The following is a 26,961-nucleotide window of genomic DNA, read 5'->3' on the forward strand; positions in this document are numbered from 1 at the left end:
AAATCGAATAAAAATTAAAATAATTTTTTAAAATTTAAAAAAAGATAAAAATATCATTAGTTCCGTAGAGCATTATTCGAATAAATCGGTAAGTATATAATTAATATTTATTAAACTTTACCGGTATCATTAGGAGTCCGTTTTCGAGAAAAGTAATAATACCAAAATCGTTACATCTTTGCGTGTGGAAAATAATAAGAAATTTTAAAGATATGAAAAAAGCGTAAAATAATAAAAATATACGTAGGTGGAAAAGTAAAAAAATGTCGTTTAGAGGTTAAGATTGAATAGAAGTTTTTAGGGTAGCCAAAATGGCCATTTTACCCGTATCTTGGAAGGGGCATGCATGATATAGCAGTTTTAGTAGTACAAGGGCAAGATCGTAATCTCCGAAAAGTGGTCACAGTAAATATCGGAGGAAGAAATCGTCATTAACCGTGCAAATGTGAAATTACATTCCCGCCTTAAAACAAGTGGCAGAGCCCAACTGAAATCAGTATCTGACCGAGTCTATATAAGGGATCCAAAGGGTACAAGATTTTGTCACGTAACAGCTTCAACAAACGAAGAGTTCTTAAGGGGAGAGCAAGAGTGAGAGTTGGAATGGGAGGGTGGGCTATCGCTGTGCATGGTGGCGCTGGTGTCGACCCTAATCTCCCTGAGGAAAGACAAGAAGAGGCCAAGCGACTCCTCACTCGATGCCTTGACATTGGCATCTCTGCTCTCCGCTCTTACGTTCCTGCTATTGACGTCGTTGAACTTGTCGTATGCCCATTTTCCTTTCATCGCCATTTTAAGTTTATGGAAATGCTAATGTTAAACAAATACTAAATTGAATATACGTATTCAAATTATTTCGCTTCCCCCATTGTTTTTTTCGTCGGTATGATAAAATTTTGAAATTTGATTTGAAAGGTGAGAGAACTGGAAACAGACCCGCTGTTCAACTCAGGACGTGGATCTTCTCTTACGGAGAAGGGAACAGTGGAAATGGAAGCTAGCATTATGGACGGCCCAAAGAGGAGATGCGGCGCCGTTTCGGGCTTAACCAAGGTTAAAAACCCAATTTCGCTTGCTCGTCTTGTCATGGACAAGTCACCACATTCTTATTTGGCCTTCTCAGGTGCCGAAGAGTTGCTAGGAAACAGGTTTGTCTTTTATTTCCAGTTTAAAATCAAGTTCCAAACTACACTTTCAATATTTGTCTTACAATCTATGATTCTGATAATGCTTTCATGGTCAAACACGTGAAATGAGACTTTATAATCTTCAGTACGTAAGGTTTCTCGTTTTCTTTTCTAAAGTGAATTCAATTCAATGGGTTGGGTTTTGTTCAGGGCGTGGAGTTGGAGGATAATGGATACTTCATTACAGAAGATAATTTGGGGATGCTTAAGCTGGCAAAAGAAACAAACTCAATCCTGGTAAGTTTTATTTTGAAGAAAATTTGTATTTATTTTAGATTTATTTTACTTTTAATTGATAATTTATTTTTATAATTTTATAAATTCATCCCTTAATATTTTAGAAGTCTATCCTCTAACACAAGATCATAACATAATATCCTGTTTCGCCTGTAACATTGATTTGATATGCTTGTGGGACTAGGCATGCCTACCCTTTTAAGTTTTGCTTTTTTAAATTGACCAGTTTGATTACCGTATCCCAACGGGTGGCACCTGCGGCGCTGCTATGGACAGTCTGCTGCAGATGAACGGCCTCCCAATCAGCGTGTACGCTCCGGAGACAGTAGGGTGCGTGGTAGTTGACAAGGAGGGTCGGTGCGCTGCAGCCACATCCACTGGTGGGCTTATGAACAAGATGACAGGAAGGATTGGTGACTCGCCCATTATCGGTGCTGGGACCTATGCATGTGAGTTGTGCGGGGTGTCGTGCACCGGGGAAGGAGAAGCAATTATCCGAAGCACCCTGGCAAGGGATGCAGCGGCAGTAATGGAGTACAAAGGGTTGAATCTGCAAGAGGCAGTGGATTATGTGATAAAGAAGAGGTTGGATGAGGGCAAAGCTGGGCTAATAGCTGTGTCAAAGAATGGTGAGGTTGCTTGTGGGTTTAACACCATGGGGATGTTTAGGGGCTGCGCCACTGAGGATGGGTTTATGGAGGTCGGAATCTGGTAAAATTTTCCAGATTGAAATTTGTGGTGGTTTGGGGCACCCTTGAAGGTTTTGCTTTCGGTCATTTACTCGATTAAGCTTTATATAATGTCGGTATATCTAGTGTTTAGGCCCTACTAGGCGAAGAACCATTGTAATACCGACATAATAATTTAGGATCTTCTTTCTGGATACTGTAATTTGCTAGTAACAATCTATCTGCATAAAGTTTTTTTTGTTTGCTTTATATCTTGATGAAGTTTTGTTTAATTTGATTTGTTTTACAGTTAAATTCCAAAATACTGCATATAGAAATATGAAACCTGAATCGAATTAATTAAAATCCAGGCTATATGTTGATACTTTGGACTTCTGTCTACAATTACTTTGAAAATTAACCGATCAAAACATCCAGTAAAAAAAATCCCCCTAGGAAACATTGAATCTAATTTTATCAAACATCAAAGCCGAAGAGAATTTAATGCCTAAGGGGATATACAATAAGATGGTACTGCATGAAGTTGGTTGTTAGTTGGTCGATTGCCAGGTTATTCACATTTGAAAACCGCTGTTGGTACTGATTTTTAGATAACTGACCATTTTAATCATCAAATAATAAGCTCAAGACCAATCCAGCAGCAATTGCAGATGGATCTCTCCTTCTCAGTTCATATAAATATTATTTTCTTTTTTCTTATCCTGTGTTAGTATGAATACATAGAAACAATGCAACATCTGGGACTATTTATATGCGTCCCTATCAGAAAGTGAGGAACATCCAGAGACATCTGAAAATTTGAGCAATAATTAAAACACGAGGAACAGAAGTAGAAAAACTGGTGGGAGGAGCATTGTTAGTTGTTGAAGAGGTTGGCATGAAACCAAGGTATACATCTGCCAACATCTCCCCGAGTCTCACCTGGGCCTGAGTGGTAAGATGTAGTCTATCTGGTTCCAATGGTAGTCCCTTTGCGTCCACGCATTTCACATTTTGGAGGTTTATATTTAACTGCCCTTCTCTCACTTCCTCAATATATGGTCCCTCTCCTGATGCTAGTGCCAGCTATTAACCAAGATTACCAATGTTTAGTCCACCATCTAGGTTTTTACAATACCATAGACTTGATTCCTGGTTTTACGTTTGCTGTATCAGAAGAACATTCAAAAGGACTATCCACAATAAATCCATTTCAATCTTGGTAATTAGTTTCCCTTCTAAATGCACTACAAGGAACAAACTCATAACTTCATTCAATTTGTGCAGATACTATTTCTGAACACACTTGTGAAGAAAAAAATCAATCAAACAAAAGGGTACCTGGAAAATTGGGAGCGTAGGTGTTTGTAGATCAGAGCGTAAATCATTGAAAAATGTCTTCAATCTACCTTCATACAATTGAGCATCTTCTTGACTGAGCGTATCAGCCTCGCCTTGATACCAAAGCATTGCTCTGTAAACTCCTCCACTCTGCTGTGCCATCTGAGCTCTCTTCACCAACTGCTCATAAAGGAACTCCCCTTTCTGCCATTGGTTTATCGCAGTCCCTCCAACGGCACATGGCACCAACCCTATCGGCCCAGAGTTGGGATCCTTGGTCAGTACTGCATTGGCAAAAGACATTCCAGGTCCAATCCCATCAGTCATCCTGGCATCAATGTCAGCATGGATCGGCTCACGGGCTGGAACCCACGCCAGGTCCGCACTCAGCCTCAAGATTGAAGGGTCAGGTTGGCACTGTGTTGGAACAACACCGTCCCATGTCTGAATGCCGGTGGAAATGTCATAGGTCACACCTCCACGGCCGGCCATTTTGCTTTGTCCGGCCAGGATAATTATGTTTAATATATGATGAAGTTATGATGAAGTAGATTTTGACATTGGATATGTGAGGCGTGAGCCAGAAGAGCCAAGATCAAGAAGGAAAGCATCAGACTGTGAGGCAAAAAGGAGGTTGAGCTCTCTACCTCTCAGTCTATTTATCTCACAGGAACCAGTACTACCATGTTGAAAGCAAAGATGTTTGGTTGCTGGTTTTCTTATCTTTTGCTCTCATATTCTATATATATATATATATATATATATATATATATATATATGTGTGTGTGGGATTTTCATTTTCTTGCAACATCTTCAATGTAAGCATTTCATTTTCATATACCAATGATATTTCACCAGCTACAAATCTGATTTATGCTTGTCTTCATGCAAATAAGAATCAGGTCTCGAGTTTAATGACACTGACAGAGTACCAATAGCTATTTATATATAGAAGATAGGTTGAAACTACTGTCAAATTGTTTTAAAATTGCCTAGTTGACCTAAGAGGCCATGCCACTCTCACTTTTCCTTTTCCTTTAGTTACCAAAGTTAAAATATTTACTTCATCAAGTTGAAGCAACTCAATTTATATGGTTAAGAAAATATGAGGTAAAACAAATAAAAATTAACATCCCCCACCACGGTCCAAGGCGAAGAATGCGATCCATTATTGGTGTTGAAATGTCTGCTACCATCTGCTCTTCCTCTACCACGACCTCTATCCCTTTCTGTAATATTGGAGGAATGAATAGAGGTGAAAGCCTTTAGAGCATGCTCACTTTGTTGGATTCTTCAATTGCACACACCATATAATTCAACTTTGGCATTACTGCCTGCTATATCTTTTCAGTCACCTCCTCATATTCTTATCTTATTAATTTTATAATAAAAATAAAAAAATTAATTTAATAATTTAGAATATAAAACATCCATATAAATTCTTTAAATCGCAATGCATTAAATAGGAGTTGCTTTATTTGCTGTGGTCGGGTTATGATGGGCTGCATATTATTTTCTTTACGTTTCGTTGAATGGTGGCAATACATCCATGGATTCAAAGCAAAGCAGAGCAGAGCACAATCATTGTATCATGGCATCTTATCTTCAGCAATTAATAATACGAACAATTACAACTTTTTTGCTTCTTTCTTTTTGGGGTTGGCCATTGTACTTGAGAATCACTGGAAGCGTTTAGGGGTTTGGACGGGCAATGTCCGATTCCCTTGAGAATGGAATCCACGTTCTCCCGTTTGGTTAGCCGATAATCTCATTCCCGGTAATATAAGATTATCAATAGTGAATTTTTTGGGTATATTTCCGAGAATGCCATCAACTTCCTTTCCTTAGGTATTGTTGGATTACTAGCGTTTTGGACTAAAATACTCTTAATTTTTTTTCAAAAATATATTTCTTCTGTCATTGAATAATAAAAATTCTACGAAGGTTAAATTACAAATTTATCCTTAAACTATTTTAGATTTACAAAAAAAAAAATCTATAATTAAAATTTTATATGAAGTTCAGGGGTTAAAATAAAATTTTACCATTTCATTAAACCTCTTTATATTTTTAATTTTGTAAAAAAATATATAAATTTTATGAATTTAAATTTTTTTAAAGAGAATATATAAATATTTTTCAATTTGTTAAAAAATAAATATATAATAATAAGGACAATTTGGTTATATATAATAAGGATAATTTGGTCAAATATACATTCTAATAATATTTTATTCTCTTAACCAAACACGGTAATCTTATATTCCTGCTAAACCAACCAAACACAAAATACAATATTCCCAGTAATCTTATTCCCTTGTAATCTTACATTCTCACTGGTAATCTTACATTCCGTGAACCAAACGCATCCTTAATCTCTTATTTTGAATGCAATTTAAAATAATGGTAGACCCATCCCAACTTGCAGTTTATTGGAACTCAGAAATGTGAACTTTGTGTTTTCTAATTACTAGGAGTTAGGGGAAAGCTAATTCTTAATGCAGGGCAGGGAAGAAGGTTCTGTTTTCCTGGAAAACATCTCAACTCATTTCCTCTTTGTCCTCAACGGTTAGGTGCTTGTCACTTCAACCTGGACAGGATTCGAGAATCAGTACAATAAAATAACCAATTAAACTCTCAACCCCTAAACCTTAAACTTTAAATCATTAAACCACACTCACTATTTAATAATAAATTACAACACTATACATACATACATATATATATATATATATATACTATTGTAATTAATAGCAGGAAAAAATATCATAAGATGACTGGAATGAGGAGTTGATGTCCCTTACTCAGTAGCCCAAATCACATATTTAACTACGATTTACAACATTTCATATATATCTTCAACTGTAATTAATGGCAGAAAAAAAGGTAAAAGTGGTCAAATGCGGTATCAAACGTAGGTAAATTAAGAATATGAAAGCACTTAATCCATTAAAATAAATTTAATAGATTATATATTAAATTTTAGTTAATGTAAAATTTAAAATAAATATAATATTAAGATTTTTATACTTCTAAACTATTTTTAATTTATTTTCAATCCAATTATGTGGTGATTAATGATCATGTCGCTTTATAATTAAAGATTAAATTTATTAAATTAAATTAAAATTATATCCAAATTGATAGAATATATAAAATAATAGGATTAAATATATAATTATACTACATTTTTAACAACTACATTAGCTCTTCCACTAAATGTTAACGACATGTGACTTAATTGGCAATACTTAAATAATTATGTGATATAATTGATAAAAACAACAAATCGGTGATCAGAATAATATATAATTATAATTAAATAGTAATCGGTGTAATTTAACTATCCCGGCTTAATTACCATTTGCGGGTCGCAAGGTTTGGAAAAGCACGTAATTCACATTTTGAAAGGATAATACGTGTATGTTAAAGAAACATGGTAATGACGCGCGTCATATTTACAGCTGTATGCAAATAAGTGCCACGCATGGAAGATTCCCTTAACTCTAACGTATGTATTGATTTTAACTTTTCAAAACTTCTGTTTTTTCAGTAGACTTCTAAAATGTCAACATTTCATGGTTTAAAATACTTGTAATTGTATTATTATAAAGGAAATTTCAATGTGAAAATTTGATAAATTAACCACAATAAAGGAATGATAGTGTTTAAAAATATAATAAAACTACTGTTTAATTTTTATAAATAATAGATATCTAGAATATAAAAATAAATTTATATTTTGAAATAAGTTTTTCAAATAAAATTGAAAATATAACAAGTGCTAATATCCTGCATTGTATTTGAAAAACCATCAAAATAATCAGATTTATATATAATTATACATATATACTATTTCAATTCTTTTAAAGTTAAAAATGAAGGGAATTTTGGGAATAATTATATATAATTAATTTCGAACTTCTTCAAGGTTTTAAATCCGTTTCAATAAATTGATTCTTATAAGGTTGATAACCGATGAAATTACATGGACAATTATCTATAATAACTTTTCGAATCTTTTAATTAGTAAATTTCATTAAATCGCCTGTGCCGCTTAAATATTTTGTGAAATTAAAATATCTAATAATTATAATTTTATATAGTTAATTTTTAATATCCAAACTCATTTCTAATAAAATTTAAAACAATATGAAAATTTTCAAATTTCTATAAAAAATACTTATCTAAAATTCCTCTTTTAGAAAATTTAAAATACTAATCATTTTTATTTTGCTAAATTAAAGTGTAAATATTTATTGTGAAATGAGTTTTCATTTTAAAACTCGTTGTCTCGGTGACTAGTCACAACTACCGTTTCAGCTAGTCATCCTTATCTACTTCCCGTATATACATGATACATCCCCCTCGTTCTGCTTCCTTTAATCAAAGGCGAGGCTTCATCTCCACCATCTTTTATCAGCCCTCTCGTCACTCCACAAACAAGATTGTCATTTTTATATTTTGTTTCAGCTTTCGATTTTTTCTAATATTTCCAATGGCATCTACGAGGAAAGATGTTGATCGGATCAAAGGTCCCTGGAGTCCAGAAGAAGACGAGGCTTTGCAGCGATTGGTTCAGACGCACGGCCCCAGAAACTGGTCTTTGATAAGCAGATCGATACCGGGTCGAACTGGAAAGTCGTGCAGACTCCGATGGTGCAACCAGCTTTCCCCCGAGGTTGAGCATCGACCCTTCACTCCCGAAGAAGATGATACCATAATCCGAGCCCATGCCCGATTGGGTAACAAATGGGCCACCATGGCTCGACTCTTCAATGGCCGTACTGATAACGCGATTAAGAATCACTGGAACTCGATGCTGAAGCGAAAATGCTATTTCGTGACCGGATATTTGAATGATGGTTCAGCACAGCCGCTTAAAAGATCGGCCAGTCTTGGTGCTGACAATAACATGTCGGGTCTTTACGTGAACCGCGATAGTTCTTCAGGATCCGATGTGAGTGGCTCAAGTTTTCCAGCTGCGTCATCGGTTTACACACCGTTAGCAAGAACTGGTTCTTGGGCCGTTTCTAGTCAGCATGTGGAAACGGCGTCATCCACAACTAATCCAAATACTCTACTTACCCTCGCGCTGCCCGGATCCAATCCTTGTGAAATCTCAGATCCGAATCCCGTATCCGTTTCCAGATCCAACCTTGTTCCTAGCCCAGCAGAGGCTCCAGCAACAGTACCAGCTCCGGTTCCAAGGGTGAAACAAATGGAGATGAAAAACGGGGCGTTTAGGATGGAGTCGCAGTTTTTGGCAGTTATGCAAGAGATGATAAGAATAGAAGTGAGAAACTACATGTCCGGGATTGAACAAAATGTTCCTTTCTTGCAAACTGAAGCTATACGAAATGCTGCTGTTAAGCGTATTGGTGTTAGTAAGCTCGAGTAGACAGCAACAAGAATCATCCGAGAAGAAAAGAAAAATGTCTCTCTTTCCTTGAGTTGTTTAGTCCCTTTCTTTGTTGCTTTAGTTGTTTTTGTGGCAGTGTAAAGAGGAAGAAAAACCCCTATAAAAGTTTAACTTTGAAAAAAAGAAGAAATTTCCAAATCAATACTTCTCTTGCTGGTATTTGATTTTCTTCAATCTATGGGTGGAAAGAAGCTATTAAAAAGTATGCAAAAAATTAAGAATGGGTGGACAGTTGGGACACAACACAAACCATTTTTATATGATCATCATCTGGTGTTCTGTCACAAAGCAAAACTGAAAATCAGCATAGTGGATGTTTTGTTTGGTAGTAAACGTAAGTTTAAGGAGGTGCTTTTGCGATTTTAGGCACGTGACAAAATCATTTTGCAGCATATTTAGAAAAGAAAATAAATTTACAGCTAAAATTTTCCATTTTTTTCACCGACTCCCAAAATATATACAATAGTTTAGGGTTGAGCATTCAAACGACTCGAGTTAAGTCAAAAAAATTTGAGTTGTTTAAGTTGACGATTCTTATTTTATAACTTGAAATTGACTTGAAATTTTTTCGAGTTGATTTGAGTTTATAAAATTTGAGTCGAGTCAATTTTTCAAGTTTTATTTAAATTTAATAATAAATATTTAAAATACTATAACATCATTTGATTCCTATTTAAATGATATTGTATAACCATATACAATACATATATATATTTCATATTTTTTTATATGTGATTTAAATATATTATACAAAGTTGAGGGACTTGATTTAAACTCCGACTCAAACTTGAAAATCAATATACTAATTACTAAATTTTTTTGAGTTATTCGAGTTGTTTTTTAAACTCGATTTGAACTTGAAATTAGTTCGAGTCGAGTCGATTTTATAAAATTACAACTCTAAGTCAATTCGAGTTGAGTTTTTCAATTCGAGTAATTAAATTGAAAGTTTTTAAACCTTAGTGACCAAAACAGGAGTGAGAAGATAGTTAAGTGATTAATGATGTACTTTACCCATAAAAATGTCACACAACAATGGAATAAAACATAAACTAAATGTTAAATATGATTTTGTAAAAAAAAAAGTTAAATACTAAAATGGAATAAAAATAATAGTTTAAGTACTAAACATGTAGTTTACCCAAAAAAATAATATAGATGTTTAAATACTTAAATATATAGAATTGTTTTGAATTATGACCAAATTGAAAGACTATATAAGTTTTGAGGATTAAAATTGTTTGGACCCATATTAGATATTCGTTTCAATTGTAACCATAAAATAATTTATTTATTATAATATTCTAATTGAATGACATATTTATAATTTTTTTTAAAAATGACTTATTTATTATCAAACCCATAATTAAGTAATTTTGAGTGTACTTTATTGTATTTTTCTCTTACCTGTCACTTGAGCTTAACGGGTTAAGAACATTAATTAAATAACTCATAATTTAATTATTTATAATATTAATTAAAATAATAATTAATGTTATAAATATATTTTTAATATTAATATATTAATTATAATTTACATATTTTATAAAATAAATATAATTCATTTTAATATTCATTTAACTTAAAATTGTTTATTTGCATTCAATCTCGTAATCTTTAAGGGGCTTTTTGTAGGAGGACAAATTATGTTACATGCACACCCATTGTTTTATTGTAAATATTCTTTTAAGCTTGGTTACAACTTATAACCCAAGATTCGATGTTTCTGGGATTGAACATGAATATGTTTGCTCAATGCTTTTCTCCAAGTTGAAGAAGCATCCGAACCACTTCACCCATTGTCGGTCTCGCATCTTTATCCTCTTCGACACATCGGAGAGCTACGGTCACCAAGATCGACATCTCGGTCTTGTCGTATTGCCCTTCCAACGTTGGGTCTATTATCATCTCCATCCATGTTTCAGTCGCATCAATCGTGTCCTTCACCCATTTGATTAACGTTCTTTGCACCTCTTCCCTTTCACCTTCTACTCCTTTTGAATGACTTCTTCCGGTGACCAACTCAAGTAAAACGATCCCATAGCTGTAGACATCAACTTTGGAGGTGATTGGCATGTTGAGTACCCACTCCGGCGCCATATAACCTCTGGTTCCTCTTAACCTTGAGACTTTTGAATGCTTTACATCACCTCGGTTTAGCAACCATGAGAGCCCAAAATCTGACACTTTAGGCTGGAAATTAGAGCCTATGAGAATGTTTTGAGGCTTTATATCGCAGTGAAGAATCCACTCCAAACATTCTTCATGTAAGTAAGCTAAGCCTTTTGCAGTTCCTGATGCAATTTGAAATCTTTTCTCCCAATCAAGTGTTTTAGAAGAGAGGTTTTCCGCCAAGGATCCGTGCTCCATGTACTCGTAGACCAAAAGCCTGTGCTTTCCCTCCACGCAATATCCCCACAAGTCTATCAAGTTCATGTGATTAAGCTTCCCAATGGTGTTCACTTCTGCTAGGAATTCAGCTTCCCCATGATTCGCATCAATGAGTCGCTTGATAGCAGCGATTCTATCATCCGGCAGTTTGCCTTTGTACACAATTCCTCCGGCGCCTCTTCCAATTTCTTTCCTGAAACCATTTGTTGCCTTATCAAGCTCAGAATATGTGAATTTTCTGAAACCTGTTGCAGCAATTAGGTGGTAGCTTCCCATTAGATCTGACTCGTGCCACGTTCTAATCAAGAAAAACCAAACCAAGAAAATGATTAGAAACTCTATTCCTCCAATGGCACAGGTAGACCAGAGAACAGTGTTTTTCGATAGAAACCGAAGGAACAACTTGAATGGATCGTTTTCCTTGCTTTCGTGATACGTTCGTGTGAGCTGCTCAACTTGAACGGAGCATTCAAGGCTGTAATCTTGAACAAGCTCATAGGACAATGAAAGCTTGGTCTTTGGCAACTTCAAGTAGATGTCTGCGTCAAAAAATGGCTCGTGATAGCCATTCCTCAGTTCAGACTTGAGATAACAGTATGTACTATACGGTTGATGGGATTTATGAAACCTAAATTGGAAACCTTTGCAATTGCATTGCTCCAAGCATAAGTTCTTGCACATCTCTACAGTGTAATTTGTATAAATAGCATATTCGTAGCCGTAAAATTCAGTATGTCTAAGACTTATAAAACCAGCCTCAACTCCATTACAAGAAAGATCAAATTCAGGTACACAACCAAAGGACCAATCTGTGTGATTCTTCATCCTATATCCAGGAATGCAAGAACATTTCCTACCATATTTGGGACTGGAACTGCATACACTGTTCGGGCCGCAAGTTCCGTGAATCTTGCATAGTCGAGGGTAGGCCTGCCATGAAACAACCCATTTGTCTTCCCTTTCATTTAGGCTGTACAATCGAACATTGCCATCAAAATCAATGGTCAATCTTCTATGAATCCTCTTACCATAATCAGCAGACTTAATGGTGTAATTATCAGTTGAACTAAATTTGCCCAAAGGATCCAGTACTGCAATTCTGCTATTGTTGTTGGTGGATCTTCCAACTTCCCATCTCAAAAGCCAGGGGCTTGGCCAATAAATACTGGAAACCTCGGGACCTTTATATAAAAGACTAAGAACGTTATCAGAATCGAAGTAGAGATTAAAGAAACCCGAAGAACAGTTGTTTCGGCTTCTTGATGAGACAAGCTTGGCGTGCTTTTTGAGTTGTTGAAGCGGAAGCAAAGTATCTGTGGGTGAATCAAAGCTTTGCCAAAGTGTTGCACCCGTGGAATCATGCAGGACCAGGTTGCCGCCGTCGTAGAGTTTTAAATGTGCAGCGGAGAGATGAGACACCGTGTCGGTGGCCCAAACTGTGATACGTCCAGCATCGGTCAAAACAAGATTACCGTGTTTCGTTAAGGTGAGCTTCGAGTGTCTTCCGTTGACGGGATAGTCACGGTTTGCCATCCACACGACGGTGCAATTGTGGCTACAAGAGGGTTTGTTGAACCAAATGGAAAAGGAGTAAGCGTTTTGGCCAACGGGGTGAAACCCGGCGCTGAAGGTCCCATCTGATGAAATTAAAACATCTCCTTTGGTATCCACTGACAATGATTTTCCCTCATGTAGATGATCATCGGATGAAGAAGAAAATGAACAGAGTTGAATCAAGGATACCAACAGTATGATAATCGACCTGGCCATACTGAGGAAAAAACCAAAACACCGAATGGGAAGATCCGATGAAAACTTAATCGGAGATGCATTTGAGTAGAATTCATAAGATGTGAATGACCAGACAACTTGAACTGGATGGCGACTCGACAAGACAAAAAATAAAATAAAAGGCTGCTTTCACTCATAGGGGGAACTATTCCACCTGCCCTGGTGGTTTCCAAATTTCGAATACTTAACATAAAAAAATTAGTCAAAAAACCATGTTAACATATAGATTGCTCACTGTCAGCAATAGTTTAATTCTAATTGTCGTAACCGATTTTCGTCCGGACACGAATTTTTTACTTGGCAGGAAAAGTGATGTGAATAAATGGTTTTTAAAATAATTTGGGAGTCGCCATCGGCCTTTTGGGTCAGATAGGTCGAATACCTAAAAAATTATCTTTTAAAAGAGTTTTTAAGAAAACATCAGTTAAAAGATAAACTGATATGTGTTTTAACCAAAAATTCGTTCTTTTTTCATAATAAAAAGGGATTCGTGGTCGGTTACGTTTAGAGAATGATTAGCACCCCTATAACGCCCAAAATTGATACTTTTTAATTATAAATTGTCTCTATTATTGGAAATTTAAAATATTCAAATGTATTTAATTTGTGATCTTATTATTTCGTATTTAAATCGGATAATTCTAAGAAAGAATATTAAAAAAATATATATATATATAGAGTTTTGTAAATATAACATTTATTTATTTAAGAATATTAGAAAAGAACTTCTAGTTGCTTTAAGACAGCTCTTTTCTTTTATATTAATAAATAAATATTGAAAATGTAATAAATTTTCCTAAAAATAATTTAAATAAAAATATATTATAATTTTTATAATATTTAATTATTTAAAATACCAGAATAGGACATCCAGATATATTAAGACTGTCATTTTCTTTAATATTGTAAATAAATAAATATTAATAAAATATATTTATATAATTAAAAATAATGATAAATAGAATAATAATAAATTATATATATAAATGATAATGAAATAATGATAAAAAAAATTAAAATTACAGAATATAAAATATTAAAATTAAATATACTAATTCAAAATATTGAAGAAATCTATGTCCTAACCTCATAATTTAACCTTAACTATTTATTTGGGATTAAAATGTTTAATTAATAAAATTAAAGGGCCTAATTCGAAGTATGATAAACTACTATGTATTAATAGTATAATTTAACATATTTAATTATAATGGATAAAAATAAAATTATTAAAACTAATATGGGCTAAAAAGGTTATTTTACCTTAAATATAAATATAAGCTGGTAATGACTAAAATATAATAGAATAAAATTAGAAGACAAAATTAAAATGTCCAGAAAAACGATTCTGGTGACTAAATTGAAAAGATTACAAACTAAGATGACTGCACGTGTGGTTTAGCTATTAGTGAAATTATGCCTAGGCCCCTCATCAAAACGGTGTCGTTTCGATGGGGGTACAAATACCCTAAAACCGGCCTTCAAAGGCCATTTCTCTCTTTTTCTTTCTTTCTAATTCTCTCTCTTATGAGAGAATTCTCTCATCTCTCTCTATATTTCCCTCGTCTGAGGGAATTCTGGGAGCCGCTGGCAGCCATACGCCGCCACGAGCTCCACCGCCGACCACCACCACCGGTGGCCGAAAATTCCCAAATTATCTTAGATTACAAATCTCGACCTCCTAAGGTCGAATACAATCTCTGTTTTCTTTAAAATCGGAGCAAATCTACAGTTTACACCTCCGGTTTTCGAGTGCTTTAGAGGCGTATGGTGGCGAGTGGAGGCTTCGACGATGTTGGTAAGTCTCTTCCCGTTCTCTCGTTTATTTTTCGTTTCTTGGTTTGCTGGTTGTTGGTCTTCTCTTTTTCCTCTCTGTTGGTGTCCCCTTGCTCTCGGGTTCTTCGTTTCTGTTTTTTTTTCTGGTGCCCTCTCTGTCTCCTCCCCTTTTATTTTGCAGGTTCTCCATGGCTTTTATAAGCCTCGACGAGTCTCTCATCGGACCAGTCCAAAGGGTTTTATCTGGTGAGTCACCAAACTATGTGGTGACTCACCCCATAGCTGCGACGTGGACGGCCGGCGTGGTGTTTCTGGAGTCTTCGAAGAGGGTGGCTTCGTGGCTGCTGCTGGAATGGATCATCTGGAATCATAGGCGACAGCTGTTTATTATCGATCTAAGGTGGCGGCGGTGCTGGCTGAGGCGGTTTGGATGATAACCTAGGGTTAGGAAATCTTAGGGCTTCCTTTGTTGGAACCATCTGGGCCGTTGGATCAAAGCCAGATCCAACGGTTGTGAGTTGAGGCGGCTGGCTGCTGGGATGATGAAACCCTAGTTGAAAACCCTAAATATTTTAGGATTTTCCTCTGGTTTGGGCCTACTGTAAATGGGCTTTGTAAATGAGTTTAGGGTTATGGGCTTCTGATATATTTGGGCTTGTAATAATTATTTAATAATAATATAATATAATAATATAATAATATTTAATAATAATAATAATAATTTTAATAATAATTTAAGTAAAATGAAAAATTAGTGTTTACAGCTGCCCCTCTTTGCTTATTCTTGTGTTAACAAGAATATAGCAAAGACGAAAAAAACAATAATTTTTCATTTGACTTCTTTTGAGTAAGACTAAAATATTGAAAGCATCATTCCAGAGGTCTTAAAAACATCATGCACTAAAGGGCTTTGAAAACATCAAAAAACTCCCGAAGGCTTTTTGGAAACATCATGCACTGCAAGACTTACAGATGACCCTAAGGCTTTGAAAATATCAAAAAGCTCCCGAAGGCTTTTTGGAAACATCATGCACTGCAGGACTTACAGATGACCCTAAGGCTTTGAAAACATCAAAAAGCTCCCGAAGGCTTTTTGGAAACATCATGCACTGTAGGACTTACAGATGACCCTAAGGCTTTGAAAACATCAAAAAGCTCCCGAAGGCTTTTTTGGAAACATCATGCACTGCATGACTTACAGATGACCCTAAGGCTTTGAAAACATCAAAAAGCTCCCGAAGGCTTTTTGGAAACATCATGCATTGCAGGACTTATAGATGACCCTAAGGCTTTGAAAACATCAAAAAGCTCCCGAAGGTTTTTTGGAAACATCATGCACTGCAGGACTTACAGATGACCCTAAGGCTTTGAAAACATCAAAAAGCTCCCGAAGGCTTTTTGGAAACATCATGCACTGCAGGACTTACAGATGACCCTAAGGCTTTGAAAACATCAAAAAGCTCCCGAAGGCTTTTTGGAAACATCATGCACTGCAGGACTTACAGATGTAGGAAATAGTTTAATAAGTAAAAAAAACTAAGGAAATCGTTTTCTTACTTTTCAACAATTTCATTTTTAGAAAAGATTGAATGAGAAACTATGGAAATCGTTTTCTCATTATTTTTCAAAATAACATGTTGATAGTGTAACATGCCCCAATCTCAAGATAAGGCTGATTTTTATGGATTGCATCCATCTCTTCTTCAGATGTTTGCGTGATTCTTGTATTTATGGTTTTGAATACCTTCTTCGTGTAAGGTATTTTTTCAATGAATCTTCTTGTTCTTCTGAAGATCTGTAAAACTTCATGTTTGAATGCACTCAGATGTATCAATGTAATGCATTGTCTATTGTGTAAATGATATTCTTATGAATGCATGAATGTTGATGCAATCTTCATTTGACTTCAAAGTGGTGAACTTGGTCTTCCTTCACTTCATCATTTATTGCCAGTGTAGAAACTTATGCTATCAAGCTTGCATTTCTACAGAATCATCTGATCAACTTGTATCTTTACATCTTCTTTGCTTTATTTAAGTCTCAGAAGAAATGTTTTACTTGTGGAACTCTTGTCGTAGTCAAAATTATGACCCTGATGCCCCATTTTGCCTTGGATAAAACCAACTTTCTTTGCTTGGAGTTGTGCAGAAATCCAATAAAGCTTTCATCTTTGAAAAGAGAATCTGTCATCTTTAAAAAGGGAATCTATCATCTTTGAATAGTGTAGATGTATATATGCCTGACTCAGCAGGGATTAATTAGGGGAGTAGAGTCTGTTCTGATTTGACTCTTAAAACACATCATAAGGAGAATTTATCTCAATTCCTTTCATGTATCCACATTTAATTGGTTCTCGAACAAAGCAACTTGGACCATATCATGTTGAGACAATTAACCACAACCTGTCGTTTAACTAGTTTCTTGAGGTTAAAATTTCAGCTCTCCATCTGCGGAAAGAAATCTTCATCATATCTCATCTTATAATCTTGAATTTGAAAAATACAAACTTCATCTTGGATCAAAAATGGAAACCATATGATCACAACATTGGTTCAACATCAGAATAACTGGTTCGTAAAACATTTGACAACATATTCTTCATCTCATGTGGTTTCAGCTTAGATGTAAAACACTTGACAACACATTCATCCTTTTCTGTGGCTTCTGCTCAGATTTCTCAATTATTGAAGCTCTTTACCTATTGTTCAAAGTTTTTTGAATGACGTCACAAGATCACTTGAGAACAAAACTTAATAGGAATTCAAGTGTAATATTGGTATGACCAAAAAGTTGGTCAAATTCACAAAATGTGCTGGTGTCGAATTGAATAGGAGATACCAACAAATCTTGATATCATCTCTGGAAAAGGCAAATGTGATACTGATCATGCTTTCTTTCATAATGAGCATTGTAGAAAGTAGAAACACTTCAGCTATAGGATCAATGTACAGAAAGATATCCGTGGAATTCTTGCAGCTGGGGATGAAACACACATGATAAAACCAAAATAGATGAAAACTCAGTTCATCTTGGCTATCAATAATGATCCCAATAACAACGGGAATAACAGTAATGTAAGTGAGTCGAGTCTCCCTTTCCAATGTCATCAAGTAAACAAAACTGATGTGAAAAACAGCTTCGTAACCTCAACAGTATGGTTGAAACTAACTGACAGGAATCTCAAAGAAATATTTTCAATTATCACCGACACGGATAATGCAAAATTCAAAGTTGAGATCTTCAGGAATTGAACCCTGGATCGAGTAGTCTGCCTGGGAGACTATCTTTATTCATGCAACCATGATGTAGCTTAACAAAGAACACGCTGTCATGTGATACATGGTTAAGAAGATTAGGTACTTGAAACCATACTTGCTGAGTAGATATTTGTTCAACAACATGATCATAATGTAACTGCCTGATGAACGAAGCAATTATGTATAGTCAGCTCGACTGTCACTGTTTCACCATTTTCATTCTTCATATCTTTCTATCTCATTGGAATTTTTTTTGCTCAAAGCAATGATCTTTAACACATAATTATGTGGGCCTTCAGCATGCCCCAACATTTTCTGATATGAATATTCAAAATGTTATTCCAATTTCTGATTAAAATGGGCTTTCAGCATGCCCCAACATTTGTTGACGTGAATATTCAAAACACGTCAATATTCCTGATTATGATTGAAATGGGTTTTCACCATACCCTAACATTTGCTTCTTCTTGATATGAGCTTTCAAAATGCCCAAATATTCATACTGACGTGGGCCCTCAGAATGCCCCACGTGAATCATTTCTGTCTCAAATGGGCTTTCGATATGCCCCAACATTTGCTAATACAAATGTTCAAAATACATCAATATTCCTAATTCTATTTGAAAGGGGCTTTCAGCATGCCCCAGTATTTGCTTCTGATTCACTCTCAATGTCTGTTTAACTGAAATGTCATGATCCCCACGAGGTCCAATTTTGACATTGAACTATTGTAGGTACTTGTGGCTTTATTCGTGCCCCAAATCTGTTTATCTTGAATAATCTCATTCTGGTGTCACTAAACAATAGTATTGTCAAGTAACTGGAGGAAATCTCTTCATGTTGTTAAGAAGTACTCAATCATTCTGACAGAAACGTCTGAGATATGTGTCTTCTGAATGAGGTGACCATTTTCTGTATTTGGAGGGATTTAGTCAGACAAAGCAGTAAAAATAGCTTGGTAATCCGTTCCAGGCCAACACAGTGGCTTATCATCTTTCAGTGAAGGCCATCTCTGAAATATACTTTTCTGTGGGAGAGAAACCAATTTATGCAAACAGTAATCTGAGGCAATAGCAAGACTAAATATACAGTGGTACAGGCTCTTGAAAAATCCACACCCATGCAATATGTTGATTCTGATAACAACTCATCTGATTATGAAACGATCTTTCAGGATGATTTCACAGATATTAATAGTTCTTTCTGATACCGAGGAAATCCTGAATTTTGATTTTGATGAGGAGAATAAACTGTTATACTTGACAAAAACAGAATATTCATAGGTTGAGACTTCAATAGCCATGGAGAGATGTGGTCCGAATTCATCAATTACAGAGTTGACAGATTTTATATGTGCTACTCAAATGGCTAAGACTACTGACGCACTTCTTATGGTAGAAGATAGGAAGCCATTATGTAATGATTCCAATTACAAGCAAAGGCGAGACTTGGGCTATGATTTTTGAAAAGGAAGAAACAGAGAAAGCTTGAAAAGAAGCTTCTTAATGAAGATGATCATGCAGTTCATCTTTCAATTCCAATTATTGGTTTTAGGGTTCATACCAAATCAGATCAGATAACTCAAAAAACACTTCCAGAAGATGCTATTGGATCTCCTTATTTCTACTATGAGCAAATTCATCTTTTAAATCCAATGATTGGTTTTGGGGTTTATACCAAACCAAATCAGATAACTCAAAGAACACTTCCAGAAGATGCTATTGGGTCTCCTTATTTCTACTACGAGAACGTGGCACTTGCTCCAGTTAATGTTTGGACTGGAATATCACAATACTTATTCGATGTAGAGCCCGAATTTGTAGATTCGAAGCATTTTCATGCTGTTATACTGAAAATGGGCTATATTCATAATTTGCCAATTGAGAACAGATTTCCTCTTATTTTGTTTTCTCCACGCACTATACATGATATTTTTCCATTGACAAAGAAATGATGGCCTTCAAAGTTGAACTGTTTATAAACATGTACAGGAAGTGCCAAATTGACAAAAAGGATCTGTAAGGCTCTTGAAGCTTATGATAATGACCTTCGAGTGTCCAGAAATATATTCTTGATGAGTGTTGAAAATGGAATCTGGCATGGGTTGGAAGGAATAAAATTGTTCGACTTGAACCTGATGAGGTGAAATGCTTCTAGGTTTCCCTAAAAACCATACACGAGGAGGAGGATCTGCTAGAGACATGTTCCCCAGTGGTATCAATGTCCTGTCTCTTTTTTTTGGAATCAGTGATGTAGAGATCACCTTCTACTGTCTTGGCATATCTTTGAAAACAGATGTGCAAGAACTGAATGATGATTGGTTGAAGCAATTGATGAGTAGTTTTGTCGAATTCAACCTTGTCGTCGATGGCATCTAGCGTAACAACCTTACTGGAAGAAATAAACATCATCAAGATGAGCTAGACGATTTTTGTTGGTGCATTTCCTTACAATGATTGCTACAGTGACTGTCTCTTCTGCTGTTTCAATATATCCCACTCTTTTCGAATCATTTAGTTAACATTAAAACTGGTCATCTTCAACTTTTGGAATCCTGTAACCAATGTTACCCTATATAAAAGGCCTATAAGGGTAGATTCTGTTCCAATGTCTTATTCTGTGCCATAAGTCCTCAAATTCAAATTCAGCAATCTTCTGAAGGACATAATGAATATCATCTTGACAAAGAAAGTGATTGGCATAGAAGAAGTAGCAGTGATGTATCAAGACTTGAGCCAGCATCACGGTATAACCAGAGAACATGAATTGATGGTTGGGGAAAATAATATATATGGTGATGTTTATCGCCCTCAGCATGAGATAAACGATAATCTTTCTTGATGAGCTGCTAATAATGTCATAGGAGAATGTCACAAATTCAATTCTCTAGACTTTCTGGCTTCTTGGACCACTTGCCTTCAAAAATGTGAAGTGCTTCATTATTTTGGCCTCGTTCATTCTTTTTCTATAACAGAGGTAGAATAAGCAACAATTGCTTCAAAGACCTTCCCCATTTGAGACTGTCCTGTTTGAAAATGTTTTTCCTCCTTTCTTTATCAAATAATGAAAGAATTTTGTAGAATGTTGCCTATCATAGGTTCACAATAAAATCAAATCATAAGCATGAATTCAAAGAATATCAAAAGAATCAATAACTCTGTAATGTTTGAGAATTATAATTCTTTGACAAGTATCAAGATTTGGTTTAGTTTCAGGATGGCCTTCCAATTTTCTATGGTTACATCTATTTAAGATGTCACTCATCTCTCGCTCTTTGTGAACTTTGTCACATGTCTCACTTTGAGGATTTGGTATTTTAACCGGATGCGTACAAAATGACGCAACTAGGATTGCCAATCACTAGACCTTCTAGAGTCCTTCCTTTTCAATTCTCTGGAATCTTTCATTTAGACTCATCTAATCAAAGTAGTGCGAAAATATCGGTCTAAAAATGAAATTTCTGAGTGCTTGTGTGAAGTTGACTATAACAGGTGTTTCACAACTCTCTTAGTCCATTTGTTAACACATTTTCCATTTTGGCTAGCTGAATTCGGCTTTATTGTATATAATAATCACCTTTATCAGGTTAATTAAAACTTATCCATAAAGCCGGGGCGATTAACCAATTGCTCTAGAGGGACAGTTTTATTGCATATAATAGTAGACTAGCTGAATATTATCCATAAAGCCAGGGCGATTAACCAATTGCTTTAGAGGGACAACTCAAGCTTTATGGTATAATAATATAACATGGGTGTTCAAATCCAATTTCTTAAGCTTGTTAAGAAGAACCTGTTATAGTCTAGGTGTTTTGGTGGAATTCAGAAAATCTCTTTGTTAGAATTCAATTCTCAAGCAACTGATTTAAACTAGATTTACCTATTTGTGAAGATTACATTCATCATTGAACGTCATCAATAGAAAAATACTCTAGTCGGTTTTGTAATGTAATACACCAATGATGCCCCATGTTGTACGCTCCTATATATAAATACCAAGCCTTTTTGTAATTCCTTTCAATAGGAGTAGGCTATCTCATATTTGTAATAGGATAGTGTTTGGGTGTATTTCTTCTGAGGTAAGGTCAATGGTCCTTGTTTTTCTGGTTTTCAATCCTGATATTCTGTCAAAGATTATAACTCTAATCATGAAGAACTTTTTAATCCAGTTGATATTCAAAGAACTGCAAGATTGCAAAATTGACTCAATGCTCATAACCTTAATAAGCAACACAAATTTATTTATTGTACAAAAGGCGGGGAAAAGAACAAAAACAAGTTCAAACAGGATGCTGAAAATAGAAAGGTATTACAGTGGTAGATAACACTTCCACTTGTTTATTTATCATGCCTCATTATTCCTATAAGATTAAGTGTGTATTTGGACCAGGATTCTTTTCCTCATTTGCCCCCCATTTCTTGATCATTTCTTGTGTCAAAACCCCTTTATCAACAAGCATCTCAATTTCTTTTAACAATGGCCTACAATTGCCTGTAGAATGCCCCTTTACCCCCAAGTGGAAATTACAAACATTATCTTGATCATAGCCATGAGCAGAAGGGTTTGATGTCACTTTAGTTGGTCTTGGTGTGATGTATTGATCTTTAACCAAATGAGGATACAAATCTGAAATGGAAGTTTGGAACACTTCCAAAGTTTTTCTTGATCGTATGACTTTCTTTGGTCGATTCGAACAGTTACTTGCTCTTTTTCTTTTGCAAATGTGGGAACTCTGGATGCGACACTCATTCACATGATCAGCTTTTGCTTTTTGATCCGTTGGGCTCCTGGATGTGACTTTTGAGTTTTCTTCATTGATTACATTCTCAATTAAATCTCCACTTGTCACAAGATTCTCGAATTCCTTTGTCGGATTTGCCTGCATTAACTCGAAGAAAGGCGCTGGAAGGGAATCACGAAACATACGTGATATTTCTTCTTCTAATATGGGAGGTTGAACTTGTGCTGCCACTCATCTCCATCTTAAGGCATATTCTTGAAATCTTTCATTGGTTTTATTCTTTACTCTTCGAAGATCCATACGTGTTGGAGCTAAGCCTTTAACATACCTATATTGTTCCAAAAATGCATCAGCTAGATCTACCCATCTCTTGATCTGTTCTTGGGTCAACTGATTGTACCAGACTACTGTTGGGCCAACAAGACTATCATGGAAAGAGTGAATTAATAGATCATCAGAACTCAAATATCCTTCCATTTTTCTGTAAAACATTCTCAAATGGATTAAGGGACAACTGGTGTCATCATATTTCTCAAAATCAGGCATTTTGAATTTATGGGGAATAATCAAATCTGGAACCAAGCTGAGCTCTCTTGCTTCTAATTCTTTATGGTGGGCACTAACATCTTTCATGTTTCTGATTGCTTTCTCTGTCCTCTTAACTTTCTCCTCATATTGTGAATAATTAATGAGGTTATTCTTTGGGCTCAAGTGGGATGCCCCAGGGTATATTATCTTTCTCGACTCTTCAATCCGATAGCACGGTTTCTCTTTATCAATTATCTCTTCTTTATCAGATGCCATACATTGAATAATTTGATTTGATCCATCTGGTACTGAATCTGATGTTTATTTCCTTATATCCTTAGGTAACCCTGTCAATTATTCTGGCCACTGATCTTGTAGTCCCTCATAAGATTGCTCCATTGTTTTCATGATGATGGTACAATAATATGAATGAATGATCTTGGTTTTACTGTTACAAAACCTTTTATAGATTATTAACATGTTTTTATAATTAATGTATATAACAATACTAAAAAAATGTAATGTAAATGCGAAAATGCATAAATGCAAAAATAAGAATGCAAACTGTGTAATGCAAAGATGTAAAAAGTAAGAATACAAAATGGAAATGCACAGATACAAAATGTAAATGCATGTATGAAAAGGTGTTACTCAAGAGTGATCATCTTAGAACAGATTTCATTGAACAAAAAAGTTTCGGTACATCAAGGAAAACTTTTACATGTAAGGGACAACTTTTACTCCTAACTTCTCTATTTCCCTTAAAAGCCAAACTAACTTCCACTTATGCTCAGGTGTGGAGTTCTCAATCTGCTTTAATTCGCTCGTGAAACCAGCTAAGTCCATCAGCTTATGAGCCACATTGTTTGCTTGAGCAGCATCTTCCTTCATGATATTGTCTTTTTCCTTCATCTTTTGCATTAACTCTCGAAGTTGTAAACAATATTGTTCATTTTTTCTTGTGAGAGAATCTTTATGTTCAAGAAGTTCTGGTACAAGATCTCCATAATCATCTAAACATTTCTTCAATGTTTTGTTCTTGTCGATAGTGGCTTTTAATTCAGTATCGATCTCAAACTGATGAATCTGATATGATGCTTCCATGTTGGTCATAGCACTATTCAACATTGTTGACTTGATATTTTCTCGATTCCATGAAAGTTGTATTGAGTCTTTCTTCTGCAACTCGTAAATCATGAGAAAACTTATTGGCTCGTCCTTCATTTATGTTACAGTTCTTCTTCAGTTTGGTGACCCCTGTTATCCACTCTTCTGGGGTGTTCCTTATACCAGCATTTTGAAAGGCTTGACTGACCTTATGGAAATCTTCCTGTATGATTTTTATTTCGGTGCTCAATTTATCGTTTTGATCATTCAAATGACATATTTGGGCTTCGAATCTCAGCAAATCTTCTTCCTTCTGGACGTCCCTACTGATGCTATTACATTTGAATACATTTGGTGTTGATCTGGCAGGATCTTCAATTACTAAACTAGGTTGATCATTTATCATAAACTACAAGATTCCCTGATCCAAAAGACTTTGGACTCGACGTTTGAAGGCAAGACAATTTTCAATGGTATGTCCTTGAGCTCCAGCATGATATTTACAATAAACGTTGATGTTATACCAATTCGGATACGGAGGTTGGAATGGTTTTATATAATATGGATCCACTTCTCGTGCTTCAAGTAACTTCTCATACAACTCTTTATATGATATGGGGATAGTATCAAGATGAGAACCACCTTTTGTCTTAGATTGAACCTGAGTTTTAGACGTATGGAGCAGACCAAACTTCGATGATTTCTGATTACATGATCTCTTCTCATCTCTGGGAATTTTTATAGTGGTCACCATTTCTTTGGTATCTCCAGACGATTTGTGAATACGAATGATGACTGTCTGTAATTTCTCAAATTGGTTAGGATCAGAAGTCCCTTGCATATCTGAAATTGCAGGATTATCTTCATTAAGCTTTCTCTCTTTCTGTGCAGGAATCTCTTCTCTTTTGGCCAAAACAGATATTCTATCCATCATCTTGGACATCTGCTCTCTTATTTCTCGTATCTCCTTTTGCTCTTTAATGGGCATACGATCTTTGGGTGCATAGCTCTTCTCTATCTTCAGAGTTCTCTCAGGATGTCTTTTCTTGGCCGCATCATATTTTGTTTGATCATAGAACTTTTTGTCCATTTACGATTTCTTTTTCAATGTGATGAACACTCTTTCAAGTAAACACCTTCTGGTTATGCCATGATCATGCAATGTAAAAAAAAGAAATCAATATGAACAGATTAGAGCAATGTAACATGCATGAAAAAATAAGAAAAAATAGAATAGTTAGTACCAACTAATGGAAAAAAAATATCTATCAAGGTATAAATCTTAACCTCATGCTTTATAGTTCCATGCTTTGTTTGGAAAAAATTATTAACCTAACCGCATGATTTCTAGTTCGCATGCATTTATTCAGGAAAAAGAAAAGGAAATAAAATAAATTAAAAGCTAGAGCTTATCTCTCCTTTGTGTATACCTATGAACAGAGGTTTAGTATTGTCTTAGATCAGGTGAATTTCTAGGGTTCATTATATGCAGAGTTTCAGTTCTAGGAGTAAAGGTACTCGAATTGTCCTTGTTGATGCCCCCTTGGGCTACCAACCCTCAATCATAGTCCACTACAGACTTAAGCAGACCGAGTTCAATTCGAGGGGACACATTTCTCTATGCCTGACACGGAGAATAAATTTTCACGAAGACATAGAGCATATGAACCCCAAAAGTTACTTGCTAGGTCTAACACGGAGAATAAATTCTCACGAAGACGTCGCTTTCACTCCCACTTAAAAGGGACAAACTCAATTATAGAGATTTATGTTATGCAATGCAAGTGTTGTGTGTGAGGAGAAATGTTCAAACCTCTAACAGACAAATAAAATAATTAATATCTGAATAAAATAAAAAAATTAATAAAAGTAATAAAAATTTGAAAGAAAAGAATTAAAAATTAAATATATGAATTTTTAATTTCCAACTGATAGAGACAATTTACAATTGATTTTAAAGTTTGACAAATCCCCAGCGGAGTCGCCAAGCTGTCGTAACCGGTTTTCGTCCGGGCACGAATTTTTTACTTGGCAGGAAAAGTGATGTGAATAAATGGTTTTTAAAATAATTTGGGAGTCGCCATCGGCCTTTTGGGTCAGGTAGGTCGAATACCTAAAAAATTATCTTTTAAAAGAGTTTTTAAGAAAACATCAGTTAAAAGATAAACTGATCTACGTTTTAACCAAAAATTCATTTTTTTCATAATAAAAAGGGATTCGTGGTCGGTTACGTTTAGGGAAGGATTAGCACCCCTACAACGCCCAAAATTGGTACTTTTTAATTATAAATTGTCTCTATTATTGGAAATTTAAAATATTCAAATATATTTAATTTGTGATCTTATTATTTCGTATTTAAATCGGATAATTCTAAGGAAGAATATTAAAAAAATATATAGAGAGAGAGTTTTGTAAATATAACATTTATTTATTTAAGAATATTAGAAAAGAACTTCTAGTTGCTTTAAGACAGCTATTTTCTTTTATATTAATAAATAAATATTGAAAATGTAATA

General features: G+C 35.1%; 2 protein-coding genes and 2 pseudogenes across 2 annotated transcripts; 2 read left to right on the forward strand and 2 right to left on the reverse strand.

The window, feature by feature from the left end:
- The first annotated feature begins 549 nt into the window (after window positions 1-549).
- LOC120156756 lies at window positions 550-7,716 on the forward strand (annotated as a pseudogene).
- LOC120156757 lies at window positions 2,808-4,079 on the reverse strand (annotated as a pseudogene).
- A 105-nt stretch (window positions 7,717-7,821) lies between the features above and the next one.
- LOC120156758 (transcription factor MYB44-like) lies at window positions 7,822-8,942 on the forward strand. Its single transcript, XM_039168017.1, has one exon. It carries the CDS (start codon window positions 7,932-7,934, stop codon window positions 8,832-8,834), a length of 903 nt encoding a protein of 300 aa, XP_039023948.1. The 5' UTR covers window positions 7,822-7,931; the 3' UTR covers window positions 8,835-8,942.
- Window positions 8,943-10,514: 1,572 nt separating this feature from the next.
- On the reverse strand, window positions 10,515-13,016 carry LOC120156775 (putative receptor protein kinase ZmPK1). The gene has a single exon (XM_039168034.1). It carries the CDS (start codon window positions 13,014-13,016, stop codon window positions 10,608-10,610), a length of 2,409 nt encoding a protein of 802 aa, XP_039023965.1. The 3' UTR covers window positions 10,515-10,607.
- Between the last annotated feature and the right edge of the window lie 13,945 nt (window positions 13,017-26,961).

This window comes from Hibiscus syriacus, unplaced genomic scaffold, assembly GCF_006381635.1.
Source record: "Hibiscus syriacus cultivar Baekdansim isolate YM2019G1 unplaced genomic scaffold, ASM638163v2 tig00111237_pilon, whole genome shotgun sequence".
Taxonomy (NCBI): Eukaryota; Viridiplantae; Streptophyta; class Magnoliopsida; order Malvales; family Malvaceae; genus Hibiscus; species Hibiscus syriacus.

Coding starts and splice junctions, on each gene's coding strand:
- LOC120156758 (XM_039168017.1), top strand. CDS start 7,932: ATGGCATCTACGAGGAAAGATGTTGATCGGATCAAAGGTCCCTGGAGT.
- LOC120156775 (XM_039168034.1), bottom strand. CDS start 13,016: ATGGCCAGGTCGATTATCATACTGTTGGTATCCTTGATTCAACTCTGT.